Source organism: Serinus canaria, chromosome 11 (genome assembly GCF_022539315.1).
Source record: "Serinus canaria isolate serCan28SL12 chromosome 11, serCan2020, whole genome shotgun sequence".
Taxonomy (NCBI): Eukaryota; Metazoa; Chordata; class Aves; order Passeriformes; family Fringillidae; genus Serinus; species Serinus canaria.
Genome location: NC_066325.1, coordinates 17627314 through 17652880, shown reverse-complemented (window position 1 = coordinate 17652880; position 25567 = coordinate 17627314). Strand labels below are relative to the sequence as shown.

Below are 25567 nucleotides of genomic sequence, written 5' to 3'. Positions count from 1 at the left end.
ACAAAAGGGCACTGCCTGACAATGTCCAGATCTCAGCTGAGGTATGAGTGTACACTGATTTTATTTATTCCTGTTTGAGCTACTGGCTGGCTAACAGTCCATTTGTCAGCTCAAAACAAAAGGCATTATTTTGGCAAGCTTCAGATGCTGGACAATTTCCAATCTCACTATTTAAAGGCAGTATCTCCTAGGACACTTGTTAAACAAAGAATCCTTGTTTAACCTCTGCACTATGCATTGTCTACCTTCAGGCAGTATTTCCAATAAAACACCAGTTTCCTTCCACCAGCCACTCATTAATTAAATAATTTGGCACGTCTCTGAACTAAATTTGTGATAAAAATGTCCAATATTGATCCAACACTGGCAAGTCTTGTACAGACAGGAACAGAGATCCAAGAGGATCACTTCCCATATTTGCCCTCAGCAGCCAATATCCTCACTCTATAAATCCCCAAGTTCTCATTTGACCATCCCACTGCCTAGGAAGGGCCAAAGGCTTGAAGATCTTTCATCACAAAACCCCCCCACAAACTATTCACCCAAATGACCACATTTTCACACAACGATGAGAACAAAATTTGTGTGGGAGAAAATGGAAACACAGACACTCCTAGGAAATACAACATCCTCTTTCCCACGAGGAGAGGGAAATTCTGTTCCTAAATCTTTTACCTTTGCTGATTTCCAGATCAACAGTGTACTCAATATTCTTGATCAGCTTCTGGCATCCTCCAGTCTTCTCATACACGAAGCGTTTGAGGTGTAAAACGAGAACAGGGGGCAGCTTTTCTAAGGTGAGCCTTCGACTGATCTCCACCTGAGAGCATTTCATTTCAAGTATTAAAATTGAGCATTATTTTAAATTTAAGTATTTAATTTTAAATACACTAGGAGCAAACAAAACAAACTCCAGATTTGTTATTATTGCAGTATTAATTTATGATAAATGCTCGTTTGTGACTTAAAGCCCACTGGATCTTCAATCCTAATGTTGTTTCAAAGGAGAACTCAATATATTCAATGAGAAAAATGTGAGTTATGACCAAACATTTTTCTACTAAATAGTGATTTTTATATAATTATAACCAAATAATCCACAAAATTTCTGCCTGGAAACCAGAAGTCGAGCTCAAATTTGTAGATTAAAAATGTTTTACCTTCCAAGAAATGAAGACATGAAAATATTTCTCAAAATAACTGATTAAGGTTTTTCTCCATTTCTTAATTGAGAAAAAAACTCTTTATTGGTAACCATGAGCATATTTTTTTTCAATACATGGCTTGATTCTGCTGATAATTTAGTATATTCTCCATTAAAATCCCCAATAAATTATTACATCAACTCAAACCCTAGCTATTAACAGGCCTGGCTTTGTTTCAGAGCTGACATCTCACTGCTCCAGGACACTCTGAAACGTTTGTACCTCTTTTGTTACAGCGTGCTCCAACAACTCTTTGTAAAGCCAGAGCTCTATGAAAACCCTTTAAAACACAAAGTTTAGCAGCTGGCTGTGAGGGAGGGGTGAGCAGAACACACCTCCTGCTTGGTTTTTGTGGTGTAGCCCTGCACAGACTCCCTTGCCACCAAGCTTTCCAAGGCATCCTGCACGGTGCGGATCTTGTCCGACTGGATGTCCAGCTGCAGGGTGAAGAAAAGCTGCAGCGTGGCAGACTCCTTGGAACTCTGCTGGTAAACAACAGATCTGTGGAGAAAAAAAGGAATCAAAATGAAATAAAGAGTGGTTTTCAACCAGATTGAACCTTCAAGGCTGAACAAGTTACTTACATAACTCAATTTATATTTAATTGGAGGCAACACATACAAATATAAAGGTTAAACACCAAGTTTTAACTTACCCTAATTTAAATTATTTTCATCTACTAAAAGTACTCTGAATGGGATTGTAACTGAAGTGTTTTATTTATGCAAGGTTTAAAGAAAATGACTGAAAACTGTGATACCAATTTTAAAAAAATTCACCTCCTGGCTCTTTTGGTTAGTTTAGTTTGCCAACAGCTCTTCATGTGCAAAGTGCCATTGCTTATCTATGTTATACTGTAAAAATCACAGCTGATTCCAGATTCTCCAATAAAATACACCATTTTTCAGTCACTTCTTCAAGACCAATTTTATAGTGATTTTAAAGTGTCTGCTTAAATCTTGCCACAGGAAATATAAACTATGCTCCACTGAGGACTGGTAGCTCATTTTCTTCCCTTCATTTTCTGTACCCAGACTTTGTCCATGTATATAAATTATTATGTTGTTATATATTGAAAGCAGAATTATAATTAACACAGCTCTGACTTATTTGGCCATGCTGGAATATTTCCAAGTCAGGTAGGAAATGTTAATATTCAGGTTAATTTTAATGTTCAGGATAACCAAAAGAGCCCTTTTTACCAAGGCAAAGCCCTGAAGCACCAACACAAAGCCAATGCAGCTTCATAATGGCAACTGTATCTCCTTTAGAGGAAGAGGATGCATGAACAGCAGCACCTTTGTTTTAAAAAGCAGAAATTATATTGCAACACCTCCTCAGGATATTTTCTTCCCAAGATATGCAGAAATCTATTTGATAGCAAAACCTTCACTGGGCTCTGATTTCTCTGTAACCATGCCCCTAATTAGAATAATTACAAATCTCAGTTGGACATGGGAAAATCCATCACTTTCAATGAAAAATTACTCAAGCACTGCAAGAATTCCCAGGAAAATTTTGTGCTTTCCCACTTAAGCCTCCTGTTGCTTAGAAAGGCTTTATAGGCTGGGGTTTTTAAGTAATTAAGCCTAAATAGACATTTAATAGACTCAAGCCTCCCAAGGACAGCCTAAAAACTCCCAAGCCTGAAGATTCCTCAGCCAAAAGATGCCAATTTAAATCATCTTTTCCTCACTGCTTTTCCCATTGGATTTTTCCAGTTCCTGAAGCCTTCATTTAGTGGAATTCTACTGGCAGTTTTATATTCAGCCCTTCCTATCTCCACCCCTGAGGCTGAAGCTTTCCCACATCCCAGGGGATGCTGTTTCTGTGGTGAGTTGTGCCCAGGTGTGAAGGATAAATAAAGTGGATGTGGTGCCAGCAGATGTTGGATTGGATCCTGTGGTTCTGCTGCCCCGTGCAAGGTTTTCCCTTTTTCCAGTTTTACCTTTGCTTTTTATCTTTTTTTTTTTTGTGGACTTTACAGAAAACTGCCATCTTCTCAGTATTTTTAATATTAAAACTGATGGAATCCTGTAGATATCTAAACAATTGTGACAAATTCTGAGTAAATATACCTGGGGTATTAACAGCATCTTGGGTATGTGAACCATTGATGCAGGACTCCATCAATACCTACCAACATCTGTCTGCCAAATTCTATGGAAAATATAATTTTATTTACCAGCTGTCTGGCTCAAAACCCAGAAGAATAAATAATTTCAGAGCATTTCCAAGGCAGAAGGCACTAGCCCACATTATTCACACTTCTAGACTCAATATCTGGCAACACAGAGAAAGTCAAACACCAGCAATTAAGTGTCTGTCTCCAATTTAAAAATAATTCTTCAAGTCTAGCAGTTTTGTTTTGCTGTATGTTTTTAGCAAGTGTTTACTTTGCTTTCATTTTAAATTATACATCTCTCCAAACAAGTCAGGAGGTTTCCTTTCCAAAAAATATTCAAATTCTCCTTTCTGCCTTTGTCTGGTACCAGACCTGCACAGAAGTGATAGGCCACATTCTTTTCATTCCAGGAACATCTTGTAACAATTTACATTTTTCCAGACTTCTTTTGCCTTTAACATTTTCCTTACTATTAAACACAGCTTTCTCTGAGAAGCACAAAGGGTCTGAATAAGCTAAAAGTCACATTTTTATGTTTCAGTTCATTGTTTTACTGTCAAGATCTCATTCTCTCTCAGTATCTTTACTTATACCATGAGATGAGACTCCTCAGAACTCATAAAAATTAGGCAGCTCTAAAATGCTTTGGAATTCTTTAGACAATATTCAAAGTACAAATACTCCAAACTCCTTTTCCCCATGCAATTCAGGGCTTGGGATCCCACAACAGTCAGTTCATTCAAGACCTTTTAAAAGATTCAAGCACTTCAAGTCAAGAACTTGTAGGACTAAGTACTGTACCTTATGTGACCACCAAAAATATCAGTGATTGGGGTCTGCACAAAGTCAGCCTGGCGAGTGACCGAGGATTTGTTGCGGGGTCCCACCTGCTCCCACTCATCCTCGCTGCCCTCCCCCTGCTCCTCCTGCTCCTCCTCCTTGGGGACACTCTGAGCCTCGGGGCCGTTGGACACCGACACTTCTGCAGGTGACAAGGGGAAACACAATGTCAGACACATGGACAAATAAAGATCCAGGCAGATAAAGGATCTGAAAGGTAAAAAAACCCAATATAAAAGGCAAAAATGACAATACTAATAATTTTTTGAGGATAAAATGTTTACAAAAATCCACAAAAAATATCCCCAAAAATTCTATAAAAATCCCCCAAAAATTCCCAATAAATCCCATAAAAATCTCAATAAATCCCATTAAAATCCAAAAAAATGCCCAAAAATCCCTAAAAATCTTTTATTAATTAGCAAAAAATCTCCTCCAAATTGCTAAAAATTCACTTAAAAAATCCCCAAAAACTCTCAATAAATCCTAAAAAATTCCCCCAAAAATCCCCAAATAATTCTCAGTAAATCCCATATAAAATCCCAAAAGATTGCATAATCATTTTAATATAAAAAACATTCTTTTTTTTTTAAATTTAAAAAAAGAACAAGCATATTCCAGGTTTGCTCCCTGAATGACACATCCATGTATTAACAGAAGGCAGCTCACTGACGACTGCATGTAAATAGCAAAGTTTGATATATTTTTAGTAGTAAATTTATGGGGTAGAAAATTAGAAAGTCAAGTGTTATTCTGGCAACAGAATTATGCCATTATTAAATACAACTCCTTTTCTGCACAGGTATTTTACAGGGAACCCAAGGCTTAGCAAATATTTTCCCAGCCTGTGCCAAATTCAGGTTATAAACTGCACACAGCTAAGGAACAAAATATGGAATGACTTTATATCCTAAAAAATTTACCCTACTAAAGAGAAATTGGGTAACTAGTGATCTGAATTCTTACTTGGCTATGGGTTGCAGGATTTTATTTGTAAAGGGGGTTCAAGCTAAAGACTCTATAAACTAAAATGACATTTTACTCTGCAGACAAATTCTAGTAATTCTTTCAAAGCAAATTCTCCTCCAACTTTGTCAGTAAGAATTTTCATATAATTTACTATGTTCATAGTTATTAGATAGAAAAAGAAAGATCTTAACAGTTGGTTTAGAGATCAGTGAAAAAGACACTGATGTACTTTTGAACTCCCATGGAGAGTCAAAAACCACAGACACTGCATGTTTTATAAATGACAAACAAGAGTGATAACTAGAGTTAGCCCCAAATAATGCTCAGCTGGGCTCAGAAAAATGTGTAATATTGAGTTTTGTTGTTTAGAAGAACCAGGGATGTGACTTACAACTCAGAGTATTGACAGAGCCATGATGCCTTTCCAGAAACCCAGTAACTCTTCAGATCATTCATAAACTGGGCAGAATGGACTCACTGTATCCAGATTTCATCAAAATATTATTTATTTCCCAATCCTCTAAAACATGGCATTCTGTCCCTATCTCAATCTCCACTCCAAGCACTACTCTGTACTATGGAATCACCACACAATAACAGTATTTGAAATTAATTGTTTGCTATATAAAAAAAAAAAAACCTCCACTAACTTTCATTATGTGGAGAGAGAAGTTTCTTGAGGGTCAGCATTTCTTCATGTAGTCCATTGAGGATAAATCCCAAGTATTCTTCAGCATCCTCTTGCCTGCCCTGAACAAAATATTTTTTTCAATTAATTCCATGATATTTTCATGTTTTCCTTTTAACAGAAGGATCATGACACTGAACAAATCCAGAATTCTCCTATAAATTTAGCAACTACTCAGTCTAAAGTTATGTCAAATAAAGTTTACATTTTATTATAAGACAAACTCTTTTTTTAACCAGTTAAACCCAAACTGTGCTAAGCAGCATCAGCTCCACAACGGTTACAAGAATTCTGCATTTTTCTCCATACAAATTCCATTTAATTTGTGAGCTGGAATTTCTCTCTCCCCAATTCTTTTACAGCCACTATTAAAAGTTGTTGTCAAGCCAAGGCCAAATCAAAGGATGGTTTGAATTATTATCTTTTCTTTATATTGAAATTAACCTGACCTTCAATCAGTCTTAGCTGATTTCCTCATAAAAATGAACAACTGCTCAATTCTCAAATGTAAATCAATTGGTGACTCCATTATAAAAAGAGATGTTCCATTCCAACAGTAATTTTCCCATTATTCTGACATATCAAACTGCCAAACCTGTAATTAAGATTTTCCTGTAATTCAGGTCCCAAGACAGTCGAGCCTCATTACCATGAGCTCCCATTGAGCTGATTTTAGTGGCATTTGAGCAGAGCCTGAGGTTTGGCTTTGCAGAGGTTTTAGGAAGTGCCCTGCAATGCAGTTGCACCAGTCAAGGATGTGAAGTCCCACCTTTTCTGACAGACTTGACTTTATAACCGTCAAGAGCCTGTAAATGTAGGTTGGTTCAAAGGCAGCTCCTGGCCGGATGTCTCTCACTATTTTATCACCCAAAGCTGCAAGGTGAAAGAGAATTCATGTAAGTAATAATAAATAAAAGGGTTTTTTACATTATACCTTAACAGTCTCTTCGCACATCACTAGGAGTCCAGCACTTTTTTTACTAATGGTTTAATTCTAATTTTGGGGTCTTGAGCTCAGAAGTTATAAGATACAATTCTTATTGCTTTAAAACATATCACCCTGCATAAACTCACAGATAGTCAGGAAAAGTTCTAAGAAGATTAACAAGAATATCAACAGCCATCATAAAAGAACACTTTTAGTGCTATTTGCATTTTTGCCTTTCTTTTGTAATTGAAAAACAGGTCCTTAACCCTTCTGTGCATCTGCAATTCTAACAGATCACTTTTGCTCATAAAAATAAATAAAAACCCCAAGAACAGCCTGACAAAAAGTTCCACCTAATGGCAATACAAGGCTTCAGAACTACTTGAAAACTACACAAGAAAATGACCTACAAGTAAAATAAGTTGCATAAGCCAGTAAGATTTGTTTCACAGAAAGAAACCACAGAAATGTCTGAACTGTTTGGAAATCACTGGAACAACCAGCTCCTCCTGATATTTCCTTATCATGTTACATAAAGAATAGTTTCAGGAATGTGCTTGTTTCTACAAGTTTGCAATACAACAGACTTGGCTTAAAATGAAGATTAAACAACCGAAACCTTTAAGATCATTTATTTGCATCAAAAAATATGCTATTCCTCACTCCATCATCAGCACTGAGCCTAAATATGTATTAGGAGAAATCAGATATGTCTGAAGTTTTCCCACTGGAATCAGAAGCCAGGATAATATTCCTGCAGGCAATCTCCAAGGGCTTAAGGGACCTGTTATGGGCCCATTTTATTCCAAATCAGTGATTGTTCAGGATTTAAGGAGAACTGAGCAATCTGATAAACAAAGTTGGAACTATGGAAGGAAGGAAGTGGAGGAAAATACAGGGAGTATCAGCTGATTTTCTTAGAAAGGGCATTTTCTTAGAAGGCATCTTCACAACTGAGTGAACCTTCAACAAAAACTGTTCTTACTGCACTTCTACACTTGGTCCACCAAACAGAAGGAAAAAATCCAAGGTGTAACACCTCCCCCCAAGCACACCTTTACCCCACAGGCTTCTCCTCATGTTTTCTGCTCTGTGCCCCTGCTCCCACTCACCTTGCTTTGCTTTAGGAGGTACAGGCATATTAGTGAACTCATTCATTAAACGAACACTGAAACAGAAGGGAAGCAATTGGACATGAGCAGCAATTTAACACTTAGAAAAACAAATAATAAAATTAGAACATTGTCATTCTGACTGCCAAAACAAAACAAAATCAAAGAGTGTCACAGCAATCTGGGTGAAGTTCAGACATAAAAATCCACCTGATCATTGCAGTGAAACCCAGGTGTTGGGCTGGTCCTTGCACCTCTCACAGTTCATTTTTGAACATTAAACACTACACAAAACTGATACTCCCAAGGCAACAGGAATTCTCCTCCTTGACAATCCAAGCACTTGTAAAACACCAAGTTCATTCTAAAAGAGCCACCCAAAAACACACAAAAAACTTCTGGACACATATCAGCTTCTATCAAGAGCCATGGTTAGGTATTTCCGAATGAGTTTAGCCAGATCCCAGAGTTTGACTCCTTTTTTCCCAAGCTACTTACAAACTGTCTAGCATTGGTGTGGAGGTGCACGGCCTCTGCGATTTGGAATACATTGGAATGGACTTCATTAAATGATACATTGGAGGGCAAGCAACCAAGGCTTGCAGGGTCTATGCAGTGGCATTAAGGAAAGAAATATGCAGGAAATGGCATCTGTGTATTAACCAAATATTCAATTATATGCAAAACCATAGGGAAAACAGAGCTGCATTTTTAGTAGGCAGATCAAACCAAGAATTTAACTGGAAAAAAGGATGAAGCTTTATCACAACATTAACCAATAATGTACAGAAGTTGTATTAAAAAAACCAGCATCTTGGAACACGCAGTGATTTCACTGACATTTTAATCACGGCAAAAACTTTAATTCATGGGTAAGGAAACATTTCATCCAGGAACAGGAGAGGAAAAGAACTTTCAGAGGAAGGACTTTAGAGAATTAACCATTTGGCAGGAGATAACCTGGAACACATTTTCTGAGAAGAATGGAAGAAACCAGCTGAAACGTAAAGGTGCTGAGTCACCCAAGCAAAACCTGCTGAGATGTGAGACATTCTGCACTGCAAAGAGTTGGGAGCAACCTGGAAAACTCCAGGTATGCTGGAAGAATGATACTCTAAATTTAAACATCACAACTTGGTGAGAGCAGTGAACAGAAAAAATGCACGAAAAAACTGAAGGGGAAGGACAAAATAAAGCATTGCTCACAACAGCTGGAGAGATTATTCTGACCCCCTACAATGTGCAAAAACTGAGTAATAAATTGCAATGTAAAACTTCAAGACTGAAAAAAGGGAAGCTAAGATATATAGTGTATACAATCAAATGTGCAGAACTGGTTATGTAAGATAAAAGCTTTATTTAAGGCACAGTTGTTGGCCTAGAAATAGTTTATTAGGATCTCCCATGATCAGTCTTGAAATTGGTGTTAACATTTTCCACTAGCAGTCCCAGCACTAGAAATATCCCAAGTGTCACCTTGCTGACATGGGAGACAATTTTTCTTAATTATTAATATTTTTATTATTATCATAATATACCATGGAGGGAAGGTGCTTTCTGTTCCTCGGGGTAAAAATTATTTTTGCAGGGGAATACAACTCTAATTCATTAAGAGCAAACTCATCTTCCATATGCAAGCCTGGAGTAGGATTAATTTAAATTAAATGCTGCTTTATACAGAGAAGACAACAGTGACAACCTGATCAGCACAAACCCAAATGATCCACTTAAAACTGCAAAACAAAGCCCAAGTGTAAGAACAGTTACTTCAAGTGCAAAGGAGAAATACCCACTTAAATGGATGCACAGAGTCATGGGGAAACACTGCTAGAAATCACAAGGGTTTCAGTCAGGAGAAGTTACAGGTCTGAAATATTTTAACACAGGTAACAAACTGCAAACAGGATTGCAGGGGAACCCTGCACACCAGATTCAATGATCCAAAATCCCCCTGGATTTCTGGCTGCTACACTTCAACATTTTAACCACAGGAGCAGGATCTTGGAAAACAAAACACTTCTAGAAAATACTTACCAGAACAATCCAAAACAACTCTGACAGATATAATATAAAAATATCAACTTAAGAGCATTAATTTTTTCCCAGGGAAGGATACAGCATTGATGTAGCACCAGTTTCCTTTGTTGATCAGCCCTCGGGGTTGCAAAGACACTGGTTTATGTATTAGTCTTACATTTTCCAGTATTTCTGCAGAATGAAAACAGTAAATTGAGCATCAACAAAACTCTCGTGAACATCAAACAAATATCTGCTGCAGCATTACACAGGAATTCAAATCAATGAACAAGATTCCCAGAATCTTCAGCAGATGATTTCCACTCTGTTTACCCACTGCTCCCATTCCAAACCAGACGTTTTTCTTCCACCGAAGATCCAGGGATTCAGAGCAGGAGATGCTGATACAAAACTGATCACTGTCATTCCAAAGCAAGACCTATTGATCTGGCTGTTTGTTTTCCTAAATCCAGAGATTTTATTTACATTGCTACATAGATATATACACAGATATAAAATGCCATTAGCTGGAATCACTCGTCACGGTTTTGTGAAGGATTTCCCACATTTTTCTGCTTTGAAGAGGGATGAAGCCAATGCAGCAGTCTCAGTTCAGAAGTTTCACCATCCCCTATCTTACAACAAAATCATCTCAGTGCACACACACAGGCTGATGTGCTCTGCTCTTCAGAACACACAGTTCTATTTAACATTTTTACACAGTTTTATTTAACATTTCCAAAACCTACGAGATAACAGCCTTACATAATGTAATTCCTACTCTTTCCTGCTTTCAAAACCCAAGCTGAAAACTTAGAAACCACTGCACATTAGTCTGTCCCAGTTATGAAACCAAGAACAACAAAGGGAGCTTTTCCAGGAATCCTGACCTGTTATTTAGAAACCTAAATAAGAACTGTTCAAAGAAAATATTGGAGCTCATATTCTTAAAACTTGCAAAATAAGGTGTATACAAGACAAAATACAAAGTGCAAGTAAATATAGCAATTGTGTACCAGTGGGGTTATTTTTTTTATAATAAATGTGAGGGGCTCTAAAGCTCTCATATGCTATAAACTGAAAGAATTTGAGTTGTTCACTACAGGACCAAAAAGATAAAATAACATGATGTAGGTACAAAAGCAAAGGTACAAAGTAAGCAGAGGACATGGCAGAACTGCAAACAAAATCCACATCCTTCTGCTGCCAAGCTATCTCCCTATCTATAAGATCATATTTCCTGCAGATAACATCAGTCCTAAGCAAACAAAATTAAAAAAAATAAAAATACAAGTTTAATTCAGTTGTCTATTACATAAAGAACGTGCCACCTGAAAGAGCAGACAGCAAGGAAATGTAAAATGGAAGATGAGGTAGCACAGATGCAGAATAAGATTCTTTTCTAGTGAAGGCTAGAATATGTTATTAAATTACTGCTAAAGTACTTCAGAATGTATTGTCAAACACCAACATCTGAACTGTGTTCACACACGATATTTCAGTTAACATAATTCATCATTGTTGAAAATAAGGATAAAAGTAACAGAAAAAGTTTCTATTTTTTGTGTCTATCAATAACTTCTTACATTAACTCTTTTCTTCCCCATTTTTGCATCATGCTCAATAAAGATATTAAGAGGACCTTTAGCATCCTCTTGTGGTCACAAAGCTGCTTTGTGAACAGCTCCAGTGCCATTCCTGGGAGTTTTGCTTCTTAACAAAGACTTGGGTTTGTCTACCCAACAGCACATCTCCAGCTTACAGCTAACACACAGGAACCTTTAAATCTTTAAATCTTATTTCCATTTTTGCTGCTGCACCATGAAATTTTCCTTCAGAAGGAATGCCCAAAGACTGCCATTGCATCAAGTCCTCAACAGCAGAATTAGTTATTTTCCATGTATTCCATGTAAATTGGTATCAACACACGCTGGGGAAAAGAAACTTTGTCTTCTTCAGCTCTACTAAAGACATTCATCAATTCCCTAGAACTTCCAGATCTTTTTCTCTAATATGTCTACCATTAGTTCTTCACATGGTACCTGCATTTGGTTTCTGCTCTGGTGCCCTTCATACTTGCATTTATTGGATTCCCTTCCTCCTAATTTAAAATCATTCCAGATTTAGTCAGATCTTAAAAGTTTCTGTTCTTTGATTCATCTGAAATCCTGCCTGCTGTAAACAGATTTTATGGGCACTGTTACCTCCATCACCCACAGTGAAAACACTGCAAGCAAACATGATTCAGAAAATTATTTTAGATTCTCTCAATGCAATTTTTCCTAAGATCAGCAAAGAAGAGTTATAAGACTACTCAGAGAATTGGTATTTTTCCAATCACTTATTTCCTTAGCTTATTTTCAACATTATATAAGGCATTATTAATTATCAGGTTATAATCACAGGGGATCAATGTGAAATGTGGCAAGTAAAGGCTTGAAGAGCCGTATTTTTTACCAATATAACTTATGACCTCACTATCCTTTAGATATTAATTATTAAAATGTTTGTCCTATCATCTAAATTAGGCTGTGGTGCATAATTACTGCACTTGGCCCTTTCTACACATTCAAGTGCAGCACCTGCACAGCAGATACATCTTCGACACTTGCTAAAATTACCTCTTCTGTATTTGTTTCTCATCAAGATTAACATGAAATTTGTCTATTTATTTTCTAGACCTGATCACTTCCTTACCTTGTGTAGCTTCTGTCTGAGGCTAAAGGAATCACAGATCTCTGCAGGCTGAATTAAGGAGCATTAAATTATCTTCAGGGTGCCTGTGAATCATTTACATCCCTTGTAATAACTGCTGAAATTGAAGTACAAACCAACAATTTCTCCCTGGAAAAGCAACTTCTCTTCTTGTGTGCTGAACAGCTGTTCTAAATAAGAACTGTGCAGAAGGATCTTGGCACTCCAGCACTGGGTTGTTAATTGGATTTGTTAATTTTGCCTGCTAACTCAAGATAGTTCAGGTGTAGAGTTTACCTGTGTCCAGCACCCCATGGTACTTGTGGTCAAATACTCATTCCCATTGGCATGAGCTGAAGCTGCTGAATTCCCAGCAAATCCAACAGGGGGATCTCAACTCAGCCACAGGGCAAACAAGGAACACACCTGACAAACACACAGACCCTCACACAGTGATGATCACAAGGCAGGAGATTTGAAATTCAGTATCTACAGTACAGTGCTAATGATCTGTCTGGAAATCATGACCTGAAGTTCTTGTAACACATTTTTGAGTGTGGGTGGATGAACAAAGCACTCAGGTACCTGTTTTCCAAACAGGACAGAGAACTCCAGTACATATAAAGAAAATCAAGAAAACCACCTTTTTCCACAGAGCAAAGCACTGATCACATGGCAGTCAGATCTTCAAGTAAACATTTTACACCAAAATCAGCAGCATCTGAATTACAGGAATTACAGCAATAACTCCTACCTAAATCAGCTACAAGGAGCAGATTAATTCCTTTTATCTATACTCATGAATACTCCTCTGCCCTAAGAGCAAGCTAATAGTGAAGGTGCAGAAGAAAACTTGGTAAAAGTTACATTTGTGGTTTACTACAGTGAAGACAAAATAAAAAACTCTGCTCCCACCTGGTGGCAAAAAATAGTACAGAAACAGTGAAAGTCTAGAAAGTTAAGTTACAGCTGGAACAACTTGGACAAGAGGAAAAAATCTTTTCCATTTATGGCAAGCAACCCCAGCTTTATGATGGTCACAAAACAGTTTTAAGCTAAAAATCTTTACCAAATGACAACTTGAGATTTTTAAGACAACATTCTCCACATGGGTTCATACAGACTGTAATCACTTGTCTTTTTTGTGTGTATGTGTGTATATATATATATATATATATATTGCTTTAACACAGTGTTTGTGACACCTAAGTGGAAAACACACTGAAATATAAATTATTCTGACAACTTTTCTCTCAACAGACAGTTCTGAATAATGAAACCATTGCTGAGTAAGGAGGGGAGGAGAGGCAGCACACAATTCTGGGCACTCTGAGCATCATCATCTCCAGGTCAGCTTCTGTTCAGAGTGGAAACCTGACTTGAAGCTGTCACTCTCAAAACAGCATTGTACCTGTAAATTAGCTTGTAGCATAAACAGCAGGAGTCTGCACAAAGCCTTCTCACACACTGACCACTTCACAGATTTAAAATAATTACTTTGGTTCCAACAGTGGTGAGTCAGTGACACAAAATGCACCCAGGCTGGGAGACCTTCACCATTTCTGGCTGAATCTGCACAGCCAGCCTCCTGCAGTTTCTAGTCCTTCCCATTAGGACCAAGAGTCAAAGCTTTGTATCACTCATTTCCTAGCCTGATGTCCCCTCTGGACAGTTCCTTAGGGTTATTTTTGAACTGGGAACAGCTAGCATTGGTTATGGATACAGCAATACTGTTTATAATGGTTACATTGGAAGGACAGACCCACAAGAAGCATATTAGTAAATATATTTCCTGAATTGAAATTTTTGAAGCAAGACCTACGTAGCCATCACACTTCAGCTGCTGTTTAGTGCCCAGAAATTTCAGCTACTTTGGTATAAACATAGTAATACTCTTCTTGTAATGGAACACTACAAAATTGTAAATACTGGATAATGTAACACACCATTTTCTGAACAAACCTAACATATTCTCCTTTTTGTAACAGCACACAGCCTATTTGAAACCACAGATCACTTGCACAGACTGTTTGACAAGTTGTTTGACAAGCAGCAATAGTTTCCTTGTATCTGGGATAATGACATGGCAATGCCTGCTAGGAATGTTTACTCAGGGGGATACAAACTGGCTAATTCAAATGACATCCTTCATGCAGTGTTTGAACAGTCAGCTCATTACCAGAGGAATGTTCTCTATCAATACTTCACACTCCTGTTTACAAGCAGAGCTAATACCCTCGCAGTGTAACATCCACTCGTGTGTATTAACTATACCTGCAATCTTTATGGCTACGGGATCCTCTGAAACTGGAACAGGCCCCTCTTTCACTTCAACCTGTTTTTCAGGGACCAGAGGAGATGTGGCAGGAGGGGTATACTTAGTCTCAACATAGACCACAGATGTGGAAGCAGAGGGCTTGGAATTGTGAAAAAGACTAGCCCACGATTTTGCAGGCTGATTAACAGGGACTGATCCTGCAAGCGGGACCGTTGCCTCAGTAGTAGGTGAAGCTTCCTCAGGCTTAGCTTGGTCTGAGTCAGTGCTTTCCACAGTGTGCAATTCTACCCCATTGGCAGCTGTGTCCTCACCAGAGGATTCAAGTGTTTGTCCATTAGTAACGCCAAGAGTTTCAGTAGTATCAGTACCAGCATAAGCCTGTACAACAGCTGTCCTTAGGGGGCTCTCTCTGACGGCCTCCGGGGGGAGGCAGAACCGTTCAGAATGAGCAAGGCGGCATACCTCGGGCTGCCCGGCAGTCCTGCCGGGGGCTGCGGCGCCGGGGCCGGGCTCGGCACACGCAGCTCCGGCCAGGAAGTCCACGGAGCTGGCGGGGCTGCTGCAAGTCCTCGGCGTGGCCAGCGAGGGGAGGTCTCCTGCCAGCTCCGTGTCCTCCGTGCTCAGGCTGTTGAGTCCCGCGGCCGAGGCGTGGCCGTTCACCAGCGCCTCCGGGGCAGCCACGCCGTCGGGGACATCTTCCAAGTAACTGTAGTATCCGGGGGGTCTTTTTTTCTTCTTCTTCCGCTCCCTCTGCCCGAGGCCCCCAGCCAAGGCGTCGTTTTCAGCGTTGGAGCCGCTGTCCAGAGCCAGGGTGGGGTCACTGAACTGGCAGTCAATGGAGTTGTAGTTTGTGTCGCTGAGAGCATCATCTGGGGTTTTCTGAGCAGGTGCACAGCTGAGAATGAATTCTGGAGCCTGAGGATTCAGAGTACTGGAAATACTGTAGTCGGTGTTATTCAGGACAGATGACTGAGTCTCGATGACTTCATTAACACCAAATTCAATTCTCTGATACTCTTCCCCTGGACAAGAGAAAGCAAATCTCAGTCAGAGAATCACACTGAATCAAAAAGCTACAAAAGCAAGAAAAACACTCTCCTATTTTCCCATAACTCAGAAAACAAAGTACTCCCCAAACAAAAGGAATTCTCATTCTCAACCACGACAACTTTCAAAAGATCATTTTCTTAAAGACAGCAGAGCATGATTCAGGATTTCTTAACCAGTTATGTAATGTACAAATCCTGCACATAGTCCCTTATCAAATTCCCCTCGTAAGAAAAACTATTAAAGTCCAAGGTCTACAGGAATAATCAGTATTAAATTATTACTGGATAATTGCCTATGAAATATGGTGTAACATTTAATTCCATGCTTTTTTCAAGCCAGTCTGTTCAACTGACAATTACAAAATCCAAGCCTTTCCCTTTTTAACTTTTCCATATGTGAGGTTTGCTTTTTGAGGGGCTGGGTTTGGTTTTTCTGGTGGGACTTATCACAACCAAACATAACTGAAAAATCTATTTATTAATTGCACGGAACAATTAAAGCTTTCAAGCCTCCAGGCTCATTTATAACTTCTTTAATTTTATCACAAATGTATTACCATGCCAGAGTGACGGTATCCAGGATTTTATGACCCCAAATACAACACATTCCTCAACATAAATCAGCATTCAACTTGTACATAGGAATTGCACTGAAAACTTATGAACTAGGTTTTTTTTTTTTTTTTTCATTTAATTGATTTATTTATTTGCCCTGGAATTAAAGAAATATTCTCATGGCAGGCTGCAGTATCAGGAAATATTTTCAGCCACCAAGTTCTGCAATTTCCTGGAATTTATTTATTGTTATAATGTATGTGTGCTAAGTGGTAACACTGAACACTTCAGCTACAACTATCTGTAACTACTGAGTAAAGACATAAAATTAATGAAACAGTTTCAGGAATTTAGAAGGTAAGCTGACATTTTCAAGCTCTACAGGTCTTTATGATATGCATGTTACTGTTTCAAAGACATTTCATTTTGTGTTTCCTTAACAATGGAGGCTCAAACACACATTTCCAATTTTTAAGCCTTACTGCAGAACCAAACACCACTAGGTATTAATTCCAAAGGAATTATGTGGATACAGCACTAAACTTTTAAGATTTTGTGACACTTACATTATGCATGATATCAACAAATACATCACAGACTCACTAAAAATGAGGTGGTTGTTTTATTAAACACAACAAAAAGGCAACCAAAAGTTCCCAGAAAAGAAGTTATTCACACACCTAAGGAAATAATCCTCTGGGAAAACAATCTAGTAGGGAATATTTTGATATATGACTGTCAATATAAAAATTTTGCAGTTCTGGATGTTCTCTAGAAAAATCTGCTAAGAAATATTTTAGCTTTAAAAAATGTGAAAGGAACAAGAATCTGCATTTTTTAATATCACATGAAGAGTAACAAACATACAATGTGTGCTGAGGTCTGACTTATCCATGCAATACCAACGTATAACGACTTAATGAACAAATTATAAAGATGTTAATTGCTTTTCTGCATTGATCTTTTAATCTGACTATATGACAAGCAAACAGGTCACATATCAAATTCAATCTTGCTGCCAGTCAGACTAAAGGAAACTTTTTAGGAATGAAAAAGGGTAAAAATTCCACACACATCTGGTGTCTCTAAATCATCTTAGGAAAAGAGAGAATTTCAAATTTCTCATTTCTAAATTCCTATTTTTTTCCCCCTCTCCCTGTGAGAAAGCATTTTTAACACCCTGTCTGCCATTCACCAACCACTTCTGCAATCACTGACGAGCCATCAGCACCCAGAAGAGAGGGCTCAAGTTCCTTTTTGAAAAATCAGCAGCCTGGAGCCAGGGAGGGGGAAGCTGTGCCTGGTGTGCACTGGGAGAGCTCAGGCAGCACCTCCTGCCCCAGGGGCTGGCAGTGCCACAGAGCCTGAGCTGGCTGCGCACACACAGCTCCAAACTGCTTCATCTGAGTGCAAATGCAAAGTTTTGGGGGCTTTATGTGATCTAAATCCACAACAAAACCATTCCTCATTAGTTCATCTGTTTTGGTTCTTTCTACTCTTTTTTACAACAGCACAAAGCACAGGCAACAATTGGTAACACCCAATATTCCTCCAGCCTTGAAAGAAATGAATTACTGGGCACATTTCAAATCCCTACCAGTTCAAATAATTAATGACTACTTCTTTTCCCAAAATCCAAGTTCAAGCAAATAGCAATTGCTTCAAAACAAAGAATGTGGATTCCCTCCCTGGGGGAGTCAAGTCAATCAGAGGCCAAGGTAAAAGCTGTCACCTCTGTACCCCTGTCCTGCTCCTCTCTCCCCAGCAAGCTCCCAGCACTTGTGTGACTCAGAACTAACCTGGCAAAAATCATCTAAGGGAGCTTTTTTTCTAGTTTTGGTGAATTTATCAGTTTATTGTACACTAAATAATCACAGGAACCCATTCAGGGCTAGTGGGGAGCAGAAAACAGAACACATCTCTTACAGATCACCTTGCCAAGAGCAGAACTGATGTTGTAGCTTTTAACACACAAATCAGGACGTTACAGCTGAGCAATTAATCTTTGCACCTTACAGCAGGATTAGAATATTAAATACCAGCAGCTACTGTACAGTTAGTCTGTGGAATGACTGGCAGAAGCTCATTTGCTGTAAGGTTGTGTCAAGCTCACTTGAGAAAAATAAGAGGTAATTTTTTTTCTTATTTGTTTTGACTTTCCACTTTGCTTCAGGGCATCTTTGTTTCAATCTAGTTCACAGCTCTATTTCTGAATGGACTGAAACAGATTTCTGTGCCATGAACAACATGGCACACATATTGAAACAAGCACCAACAGATGCTCCAAGGACAGTCCAAAATCTGTGACTGCACAGTACTAATTAGTGTGAACAGAGTTCTGAATATTAGAGCTTAAGCCATGATTTGATTACTCCTAGTAGGTGTTAACAGATATTCTGACTCTGTAATAAAGTTAAACACTGAAGATAAGTACAGAAAAAAATGAAGACTATGGGGAATGGTAACATGGTAAGTGTGTGTCATCATATAAAAATACAAATATTCTGCATAACCAAGCATTCCAGTTTAGTTTGCACAGCCTCCTATGCAGCCATCACAGTGACAATGTGCATGCACAGTAGAGTGCAAGATTGTTAAAGACATTTTTCAAGCAAAACCTAATTTGCTGTCATTACCTAATCTCAGGGCTGGGAGGGGTTCTCTCAAGGTCTAGGAATGATCTGAAAGACATTTGTACAAACCATCTTTCTGTATGGCTTGTGAACATTAAAATCTCAGTCTGAAAGAACAAAACTTAAATCTAGTTAGACAAAGAAATATATGACTGGATGCCCCTGTCACCAACAGACAATTCACACCATATGGTCTTTTTAAAGAGCCTTTCCAACCCCTATTTAGAACTACTCAGGGTCCTAAAACTGGTCCTGCACTAAATAAAACTCCTGAATTGTCAGAAGTGCTGCTGATGTGCTCTCAAATGCGACCTGTGGTCCTTCTTTCTGACTTATCTTGTTTATCTTCAAAAGGAAGGCCAAAGTCTTTAAGCACAATGATCAGGGGTGCTTAAACACTAAGGTGTAGTTTGGTCCTCTTCTGAGCATTTTTGAGAAATGTTCAGTCAGATGTTTCCATGATTTTCCAAGGAGACCTGGAGTCATTTTCATATACATCTAAGTCTCAGCTTCCTTACTCTCTGCTCCAGGGAATAAACTAAAAACTGATTCATTGCTGCTTAAAATTCTGTGGAAGTTTGGTTGAAACTATTCAGAGTAAAGATCCTAGGGCAGCTCCCACCTACCTGTGCACTTATTGCAACTCTGAAGTAAGGCCAGGTTTTGGGGTTGAGGCAGAGGAGACCTGTGAGTGTTACAGCTTAAAAGGGGAACTCTGTAATTTAGTTTTACATCAAGTCACACCTTCATCAAGAGATTAAAAAAAAACAAACCAGAAAAATAGCCAAGCCAGGCAGAAACAAGAGTCAAAGGGAGCACAGAGCAGAGCACTGCTTGCAGAGCAGTCTTGCTGTAATTGTTAGACAATACTCATGCTATGGCTCTTCAGCCCCCCTCATTGTCACAGCCACATCCTGCAGTGTTTCCACAGGACTCTGACTATGTGGCAGCACAGTGAAGGAGGAATAAGATGCCCACTTTAATTAGCTGGAGTTCAATGCAGGATTTTCAAAACCTCTCACAGGTATCATTCAGTAAAGTTTAAAAATCTGACCTGCCTAATATATGCCTGCGGAGGTGCTGAGCAAGTTGTAACAATTGCATTTAAAGAGAGGTTACAGTAAATCTCAGGAAAGTGTCACAACCTTGAAATTTAAAAAAAAAATTCTTGATTTCTTACCATCATGAAACTTACCTGTGGATTTAATACCACATGAAACTGTTTCATTGTATGGGGGGAGCTGTACAAAAAAGAAATGAAACTTATTTAAAGGCAAAGCAAATCTATGAACATTTCATATCAGTTTCGAATGAAACATCCAAATCCTTTAAAAATAACATCATAATTGAGATTTGATTTTTGGAGAGGATGCCTTGAACTCATGCTTCTATATTTATCAAATCCCACTGCAGCTTCAGGTGTCCTTGCAGATTACCACAAGTACTGAGAGATAAAGATAATCTTGGTTACACACAACAGCCTCACCAAGCTCTCAAGCAATTCACCTCCCAGCATCTTTCTTCATCAGCTCATGAGGAACATTTCCTCTTTTTAGACAAAAGTTGAAGACAGACCAAATTGGGAACGGATGAAACAAACTTCTGCACAGCCAACAATCACACCTGAACCTTTTGACTCTCAACCTGCTCCAGTGTGGCCCTTGGGATGTCTCAGCTAAGGTGGGTTCTTGAACACACTGATCAGCCTAAGCATGAAGAACCCACAGCACAGGGTGTGGCTAACTCCTGTATAGACACTGCCATCATTTTATGGAATCAGGAATGACAGGACCCTTGCCATGGTGTAACCACAGGTGGGCAACTCCTAACTCCCCTCACTTGCCCCTAAACCTCCTGAGCAGCTGAAAGCTTCTCCTGTGTCTGCAGAACTGGCAGCCATTGCCACACTGCATTCCAGCAGCTCCTGGAGAACACAGAACTGGTTCTGCAGAGGGAGACACAACACTGAGGGGACAGTGCAGTTTACAATGCTATTCTAAGTAACTCCAATGCTGTAACAAATAAAAGATTTCTTTATTGAAGTTTTCAATTCCCTACGCTACACATACTCACATATCATCTTTTTAATGCACTGCAGACACCAGTGCATCAGAAACAGCAAAAAATATTCCTAAAATTCCACTGCAAAAGTATACAAAAAACCCACATGCTGGAAACCCATTTATGAACCTCAATACATAGTAATAGATCATCTTTTCAAACCAAATACATCTTAATAGATCATCTTTTCAAAGCAAAAATGAGAATCAGTGGGTCAAGCTCCATATTAATTTTGAACACAGGTTCAATATAATTTTAAAAAAATTACTCTAAATGTCTATAACAAACAGTTTATGATACACCTTATAATTTTTGTTTTTATCCAAAGCAAAGACCTTCAGAGAATAAGATTTTTAAAAAGCAGTCAAGCTCTTGGTCTCAAACATATCAGATTAATCAACAGCACTCTTGCAAAGCTGACTTATTCCATACACCTGAATCATGTGAACTACCCCAGCCAACAGGTATGAGACAGAACACCTGTTAAAAATGTCCCATGTAAAAGGGACATTTTAGACAACAGAATGACCAGGCTGGAAGAGACCTTCAAGATCATGGAGTCCAACCCAGCCCCAACAGCTCAACTCAACCCTGGCACCCAGTGCCACATCCAGGCTTTGTTAAACACACCCAGGGATGGGGACTGCACCACCTCCCCAGGCAGACAACTCCAGAACTTTATCACTTTTTCATTAAAAAACTTTTTCCCAATATCCAACCTATATTTCCTTTTAGCTTGAACTACTCCCTTGCCAGTCCCCCTTGGCTGTGTGGTTAAGGGACCTCAGAGGGACAGCAGCACATGTGGGGACTGTCCCCACCACGATGTGTGTCAAACATCACTGCAGCATTATCAGCTCTGGCTCATCCTTCTTGAGTTTCACCCTGCCTTTTTCAGACCAATTCTTTACATCAATTAATGCAAAACTAATAAGCACCATTTTTATTTCATCATCCAGGTAATTAAAACATTGAAGTGAACCAGATCAAGGACAAACTTGAGGAACATTGTTCAACAGCTCTTTATTTTGACAGCTAACCAGTAAGTGGTACACTGAGAAAATGAAGTCACACTGGTGCTGGTGCTGCAGGTTCATACTTTGAGAACAGCTTTGCACAAATCAAGAGATGACATTTTCATCATCCCCAAAGTAAGTGCTGAAAAGGCTGATGGGGGCACTTCAGGTGACACTACATGGGATGAAAATGTCCCACTGCTGTGACTGCAATTATGGTGGGAGAACAGCAGGATCATCACAGCTAACAGGAATTACCTAAAGATCTCTTCTGCTTCCCACAGACCAGAGACACAGCTCTCCCCCCAAAAAACAAATGCTCTTTTTCCTTTCTGAACTTCCCTCACTCCCCACCCCACCCCATTCCCTTCATGCCCTTTCATTGTTCAGCAGGTTATTACACTAATTACCCTTGGAAAATTAAGCTACAGGAAAGTAAAGTCACATTAACAATGGTTTGTAAACTGTGACAAAAGGATTTCCCCATCTACAGCTCGAGTGTTTGTTTCCTTTATGTTGAGAGGGCAGGATGGAAGCGTGACTGAAATGTCTCAATGGAAATGTCTGGAGGAAATACATGGAAATGGACCCAGAGGAAAATTATTTTTCAAGTCTGGAGATGAGGACAATGGGATAAAACTCCTCCCTATAAAGGAAAATGGTTTCATGATTGTCTAGCAAGAACTACAGAGAATAAGAGCCTACAATGCTATGTGAGTATGTAATGAACTCCAACACACAAAGACAACTGTTCCCACTCTGTGGTTCTCTCTGTCACTAATTAGCTCATTATTAATGCATTTCTTAGACCTCACACACAGCCTTCTCTGTGAGCACAGCTCTGAGGGGCAGCAGTGCTCCACCTGGCCAAAAATACTAACAATCCCTGTGCTTCCAAAGGCTCCCCAAGGATTAGGAGCCCACCTTACAACAAAGAACTCTACTGGGAAAGTTCTCAGTATCCACCTCTTTTAAAAACCAATAAAAACTGAGGTACAGGGCTGGAAAATTTATTATCAACATCCCACCACTACTGTCAGCTAGTCCAGCTCTGAAAGATGACAAACAGAAAGTGGAATCATTAATTTATGTCTAAAAATTGACTTAATATCCACATACATGGAAAGAAGACTACTGAATAAAATTTTCAGTTTGTAAATTAGCAAGCCGAGTGAATGACAAATATTTGAATTGTTTTATTTCAAATTCACACAGAGATGGAGCTTCAAAACGTTATTTCTAAAACAAGTTTAAAGTAGATCTTACCTCAACAGAGCATCGTGGAGTCACAAAGAACTGATTAAATTCATCAGGGCTGAACTCCCCAAAAATATACTAAAAATAAAAGAGAAGGATCTTTGTTAAAGAACTATGTATATTCAATACAATTAATAAATTCATATTAAAATCCATGAGGATACTAGAATTCAAAAAGACCCATGTGCTGGGAGTCAGAAACTCTACCTTGCATCCCAACTCCCATCTTGGTTCCTTCCTACATCTTTACCAAAGAATTTTAGGCTCTGAAAGTGTAAGCAAAGCATTTCCTTCAGATTCCCATGGCAGGTGATCACAAACTGCTCCTCATCCTGTGACCAGTTTAAAACCATGTTTTGGTGCAGCTGCATCAGTTCATACAAGCTCCAGGCAAAGGCTGGTTTGCCTTCTAAACCCACCCCTCACAAAAAGAAAAAAACCCAAGAATTATTTCTCCAGAGTTGTGCTAAACTGAGAGGTTCCACATGACTAAGTGCACCTGAGGGCACAAAGAACTGAAACTGCTCAGGTGTGGGAAAATACACAAAAACCATCAATCCTGTTATTCCTGTGCCTGAAACTCTCCATAACAAACCTAAAATAAAACATCTTTCCCCAACATCATCCTCCTGCAGCTTTACAGATACTTTGCATCTAGATACTCTCTGAAAAACACTACCTAACAAGACCTAAAGAAAATGACACTAAAATGAGAAATTTAATTTACATAAAACAAAAGATTCCCAATAAAATAGCCTGAGCTGTTGGCTCCAGCTGTAATTGACTGAATAACACCCAAACATTCAGGACAGAGATATTAGGGACAGAAAGAAGTTCAAGAAGGAGCTAAATAAACTGACAAAACAGACAAAGAGGACTGAAAACCATGGCATAAAAGCAGGTCAGTCTGGCCCAGCACATCACAGCCCCCACTCCCATTTATCTCCATGTTCTCCCAGGCCCATTCTGGACAATTCTCTGCTCTCCTCCACCCTCCCACCAGGAAAGCTTTTTCAGCAGTGCCGAGTCTTGCTTGTGCTAAATCCTTAGCTTGGCTCTATCGAGACACAACAACCAGAGTGGGAGCTGAGCCAGAGAAAAGAATTCCCAAATTCCGGGAAATCATCTCTTCTGAAGTGCAGGCTGCTGCCACACACTGCACACACAATAACCCAATCACAGGATTTTTTTCCAGACTTGAGGTGGTTTATTCCAATGGAACTTGCTGTTTACATGACTCACAGCCATCCACATTCATAAATCTCAAAGCTTAACTGAAAGCCAAATTCCCCAGCAATTACAAACCACCCTTTTCTTACACAAAAAGTGATTTATATACACACCACTTTCACGTGTGGCAGAGTGTGCCCGTTTTAATGGCCTTCAGGTTTTTTAAAAAACTAGTAATGTAATCTGCTTTAGACTACAAACAACTCAAACAGTCAAAACAAACTGGAGCATCTGTGATTCAAAGGGTGAAACACAGTTAAACATTTAATGCTTCAAAAACTCTTCCCTCAGCCAACTGCTGCCCACCAAGGGAGAATCCAACACCCAAACCCAACAGATCCCTAAATTGTACCCAAGTGGCTTCACAGCTCCTGGCACAGGACTCAAACTTGGTTTATACTTTCAGTATAACCAAGGCATTTTTATTCAGCAACATATGAACTAGAATTTATCACAGTCCAAAAACAAACTGAAGAAAATCACTTGCTGACTCGTCACTAAAATTATGTTTTAGGGGATATTTTTGATGCTGTCATGCCACAGAACAAAACAATCATCTCAAGGGTAGTCTGTTAAAAGTTACATAAATCCAACCCCAATTTCTCCATATAATAATGTAACACAGTCATTTCATTCACCAGATTTTGAAGCCAAGTATCACAGGCCTGGTATGTCTTTCTGAGCTTCATTTTTAATGAGGAAACACAAGACAAAAATTGAACAAAGTGATCATTAATACTATATTAATTAACTGTTTTAATGGTGCATTCATATAGAGAAATTTGTGTCTATGCAACTCTTCCTGTGGAATTTAAAACAAGACTTTCAATATTTAGCAACATCTCATCTGGGTCAGACTAAAGCTCAATAAACAGAGCTTGAAATAAACAGAATTTGATCTGATTTGTTTT

At 38.9% G+C, this 25567-nt stretch overlaps 1 protein-coding gene across 1 annotated transcript in view; it reads right to left on the bottom strand.

Moving 5' to 3' along the window:
- USP10 (ubiquitin specific peptidase 10) overlaps positions 1–25567 on the bottom strand; it is a 45864-nt gene that overhangs the window by 2902 nt on the left and 17395 nt on the right. The window contains exons 2-12 of the mRNA XM_030227559.2: positions 23436–23504; positions 20288–20333; positions 14852–15877; positions 9984–10075; positions 8366–8475; positions 7868–7923; positions 6597–6700; positions 5790–5889; positions 4132–4312; positions 1541–1706; positions 676–820 (exon numbers count right to left, since the gene is read on the bottom strand). Of these exons, the coding sequence (XP_030083419.1) occupies positions 676–820; positions 1541–1706; positions 4132–4312; positions 5790–5889; positions 6597–6700; positions 7868–7923; positions 8366–8475; positions 9984–10075; positions 14852–15877; positions 20288–20333; positions 23436–23504 (2095 nt within the window). The remainder of the gene's footprint in view (positions 1–675; positions 821–1540; positions 1707–4131; positions 4313–5789; positions 5890–6596; positions 6701–7867; positions 7924–8365; positions 8476–9983; positions 10076–14851; positions 15878–20287; positions 20334–23435; positions 23505–25567) is intronic.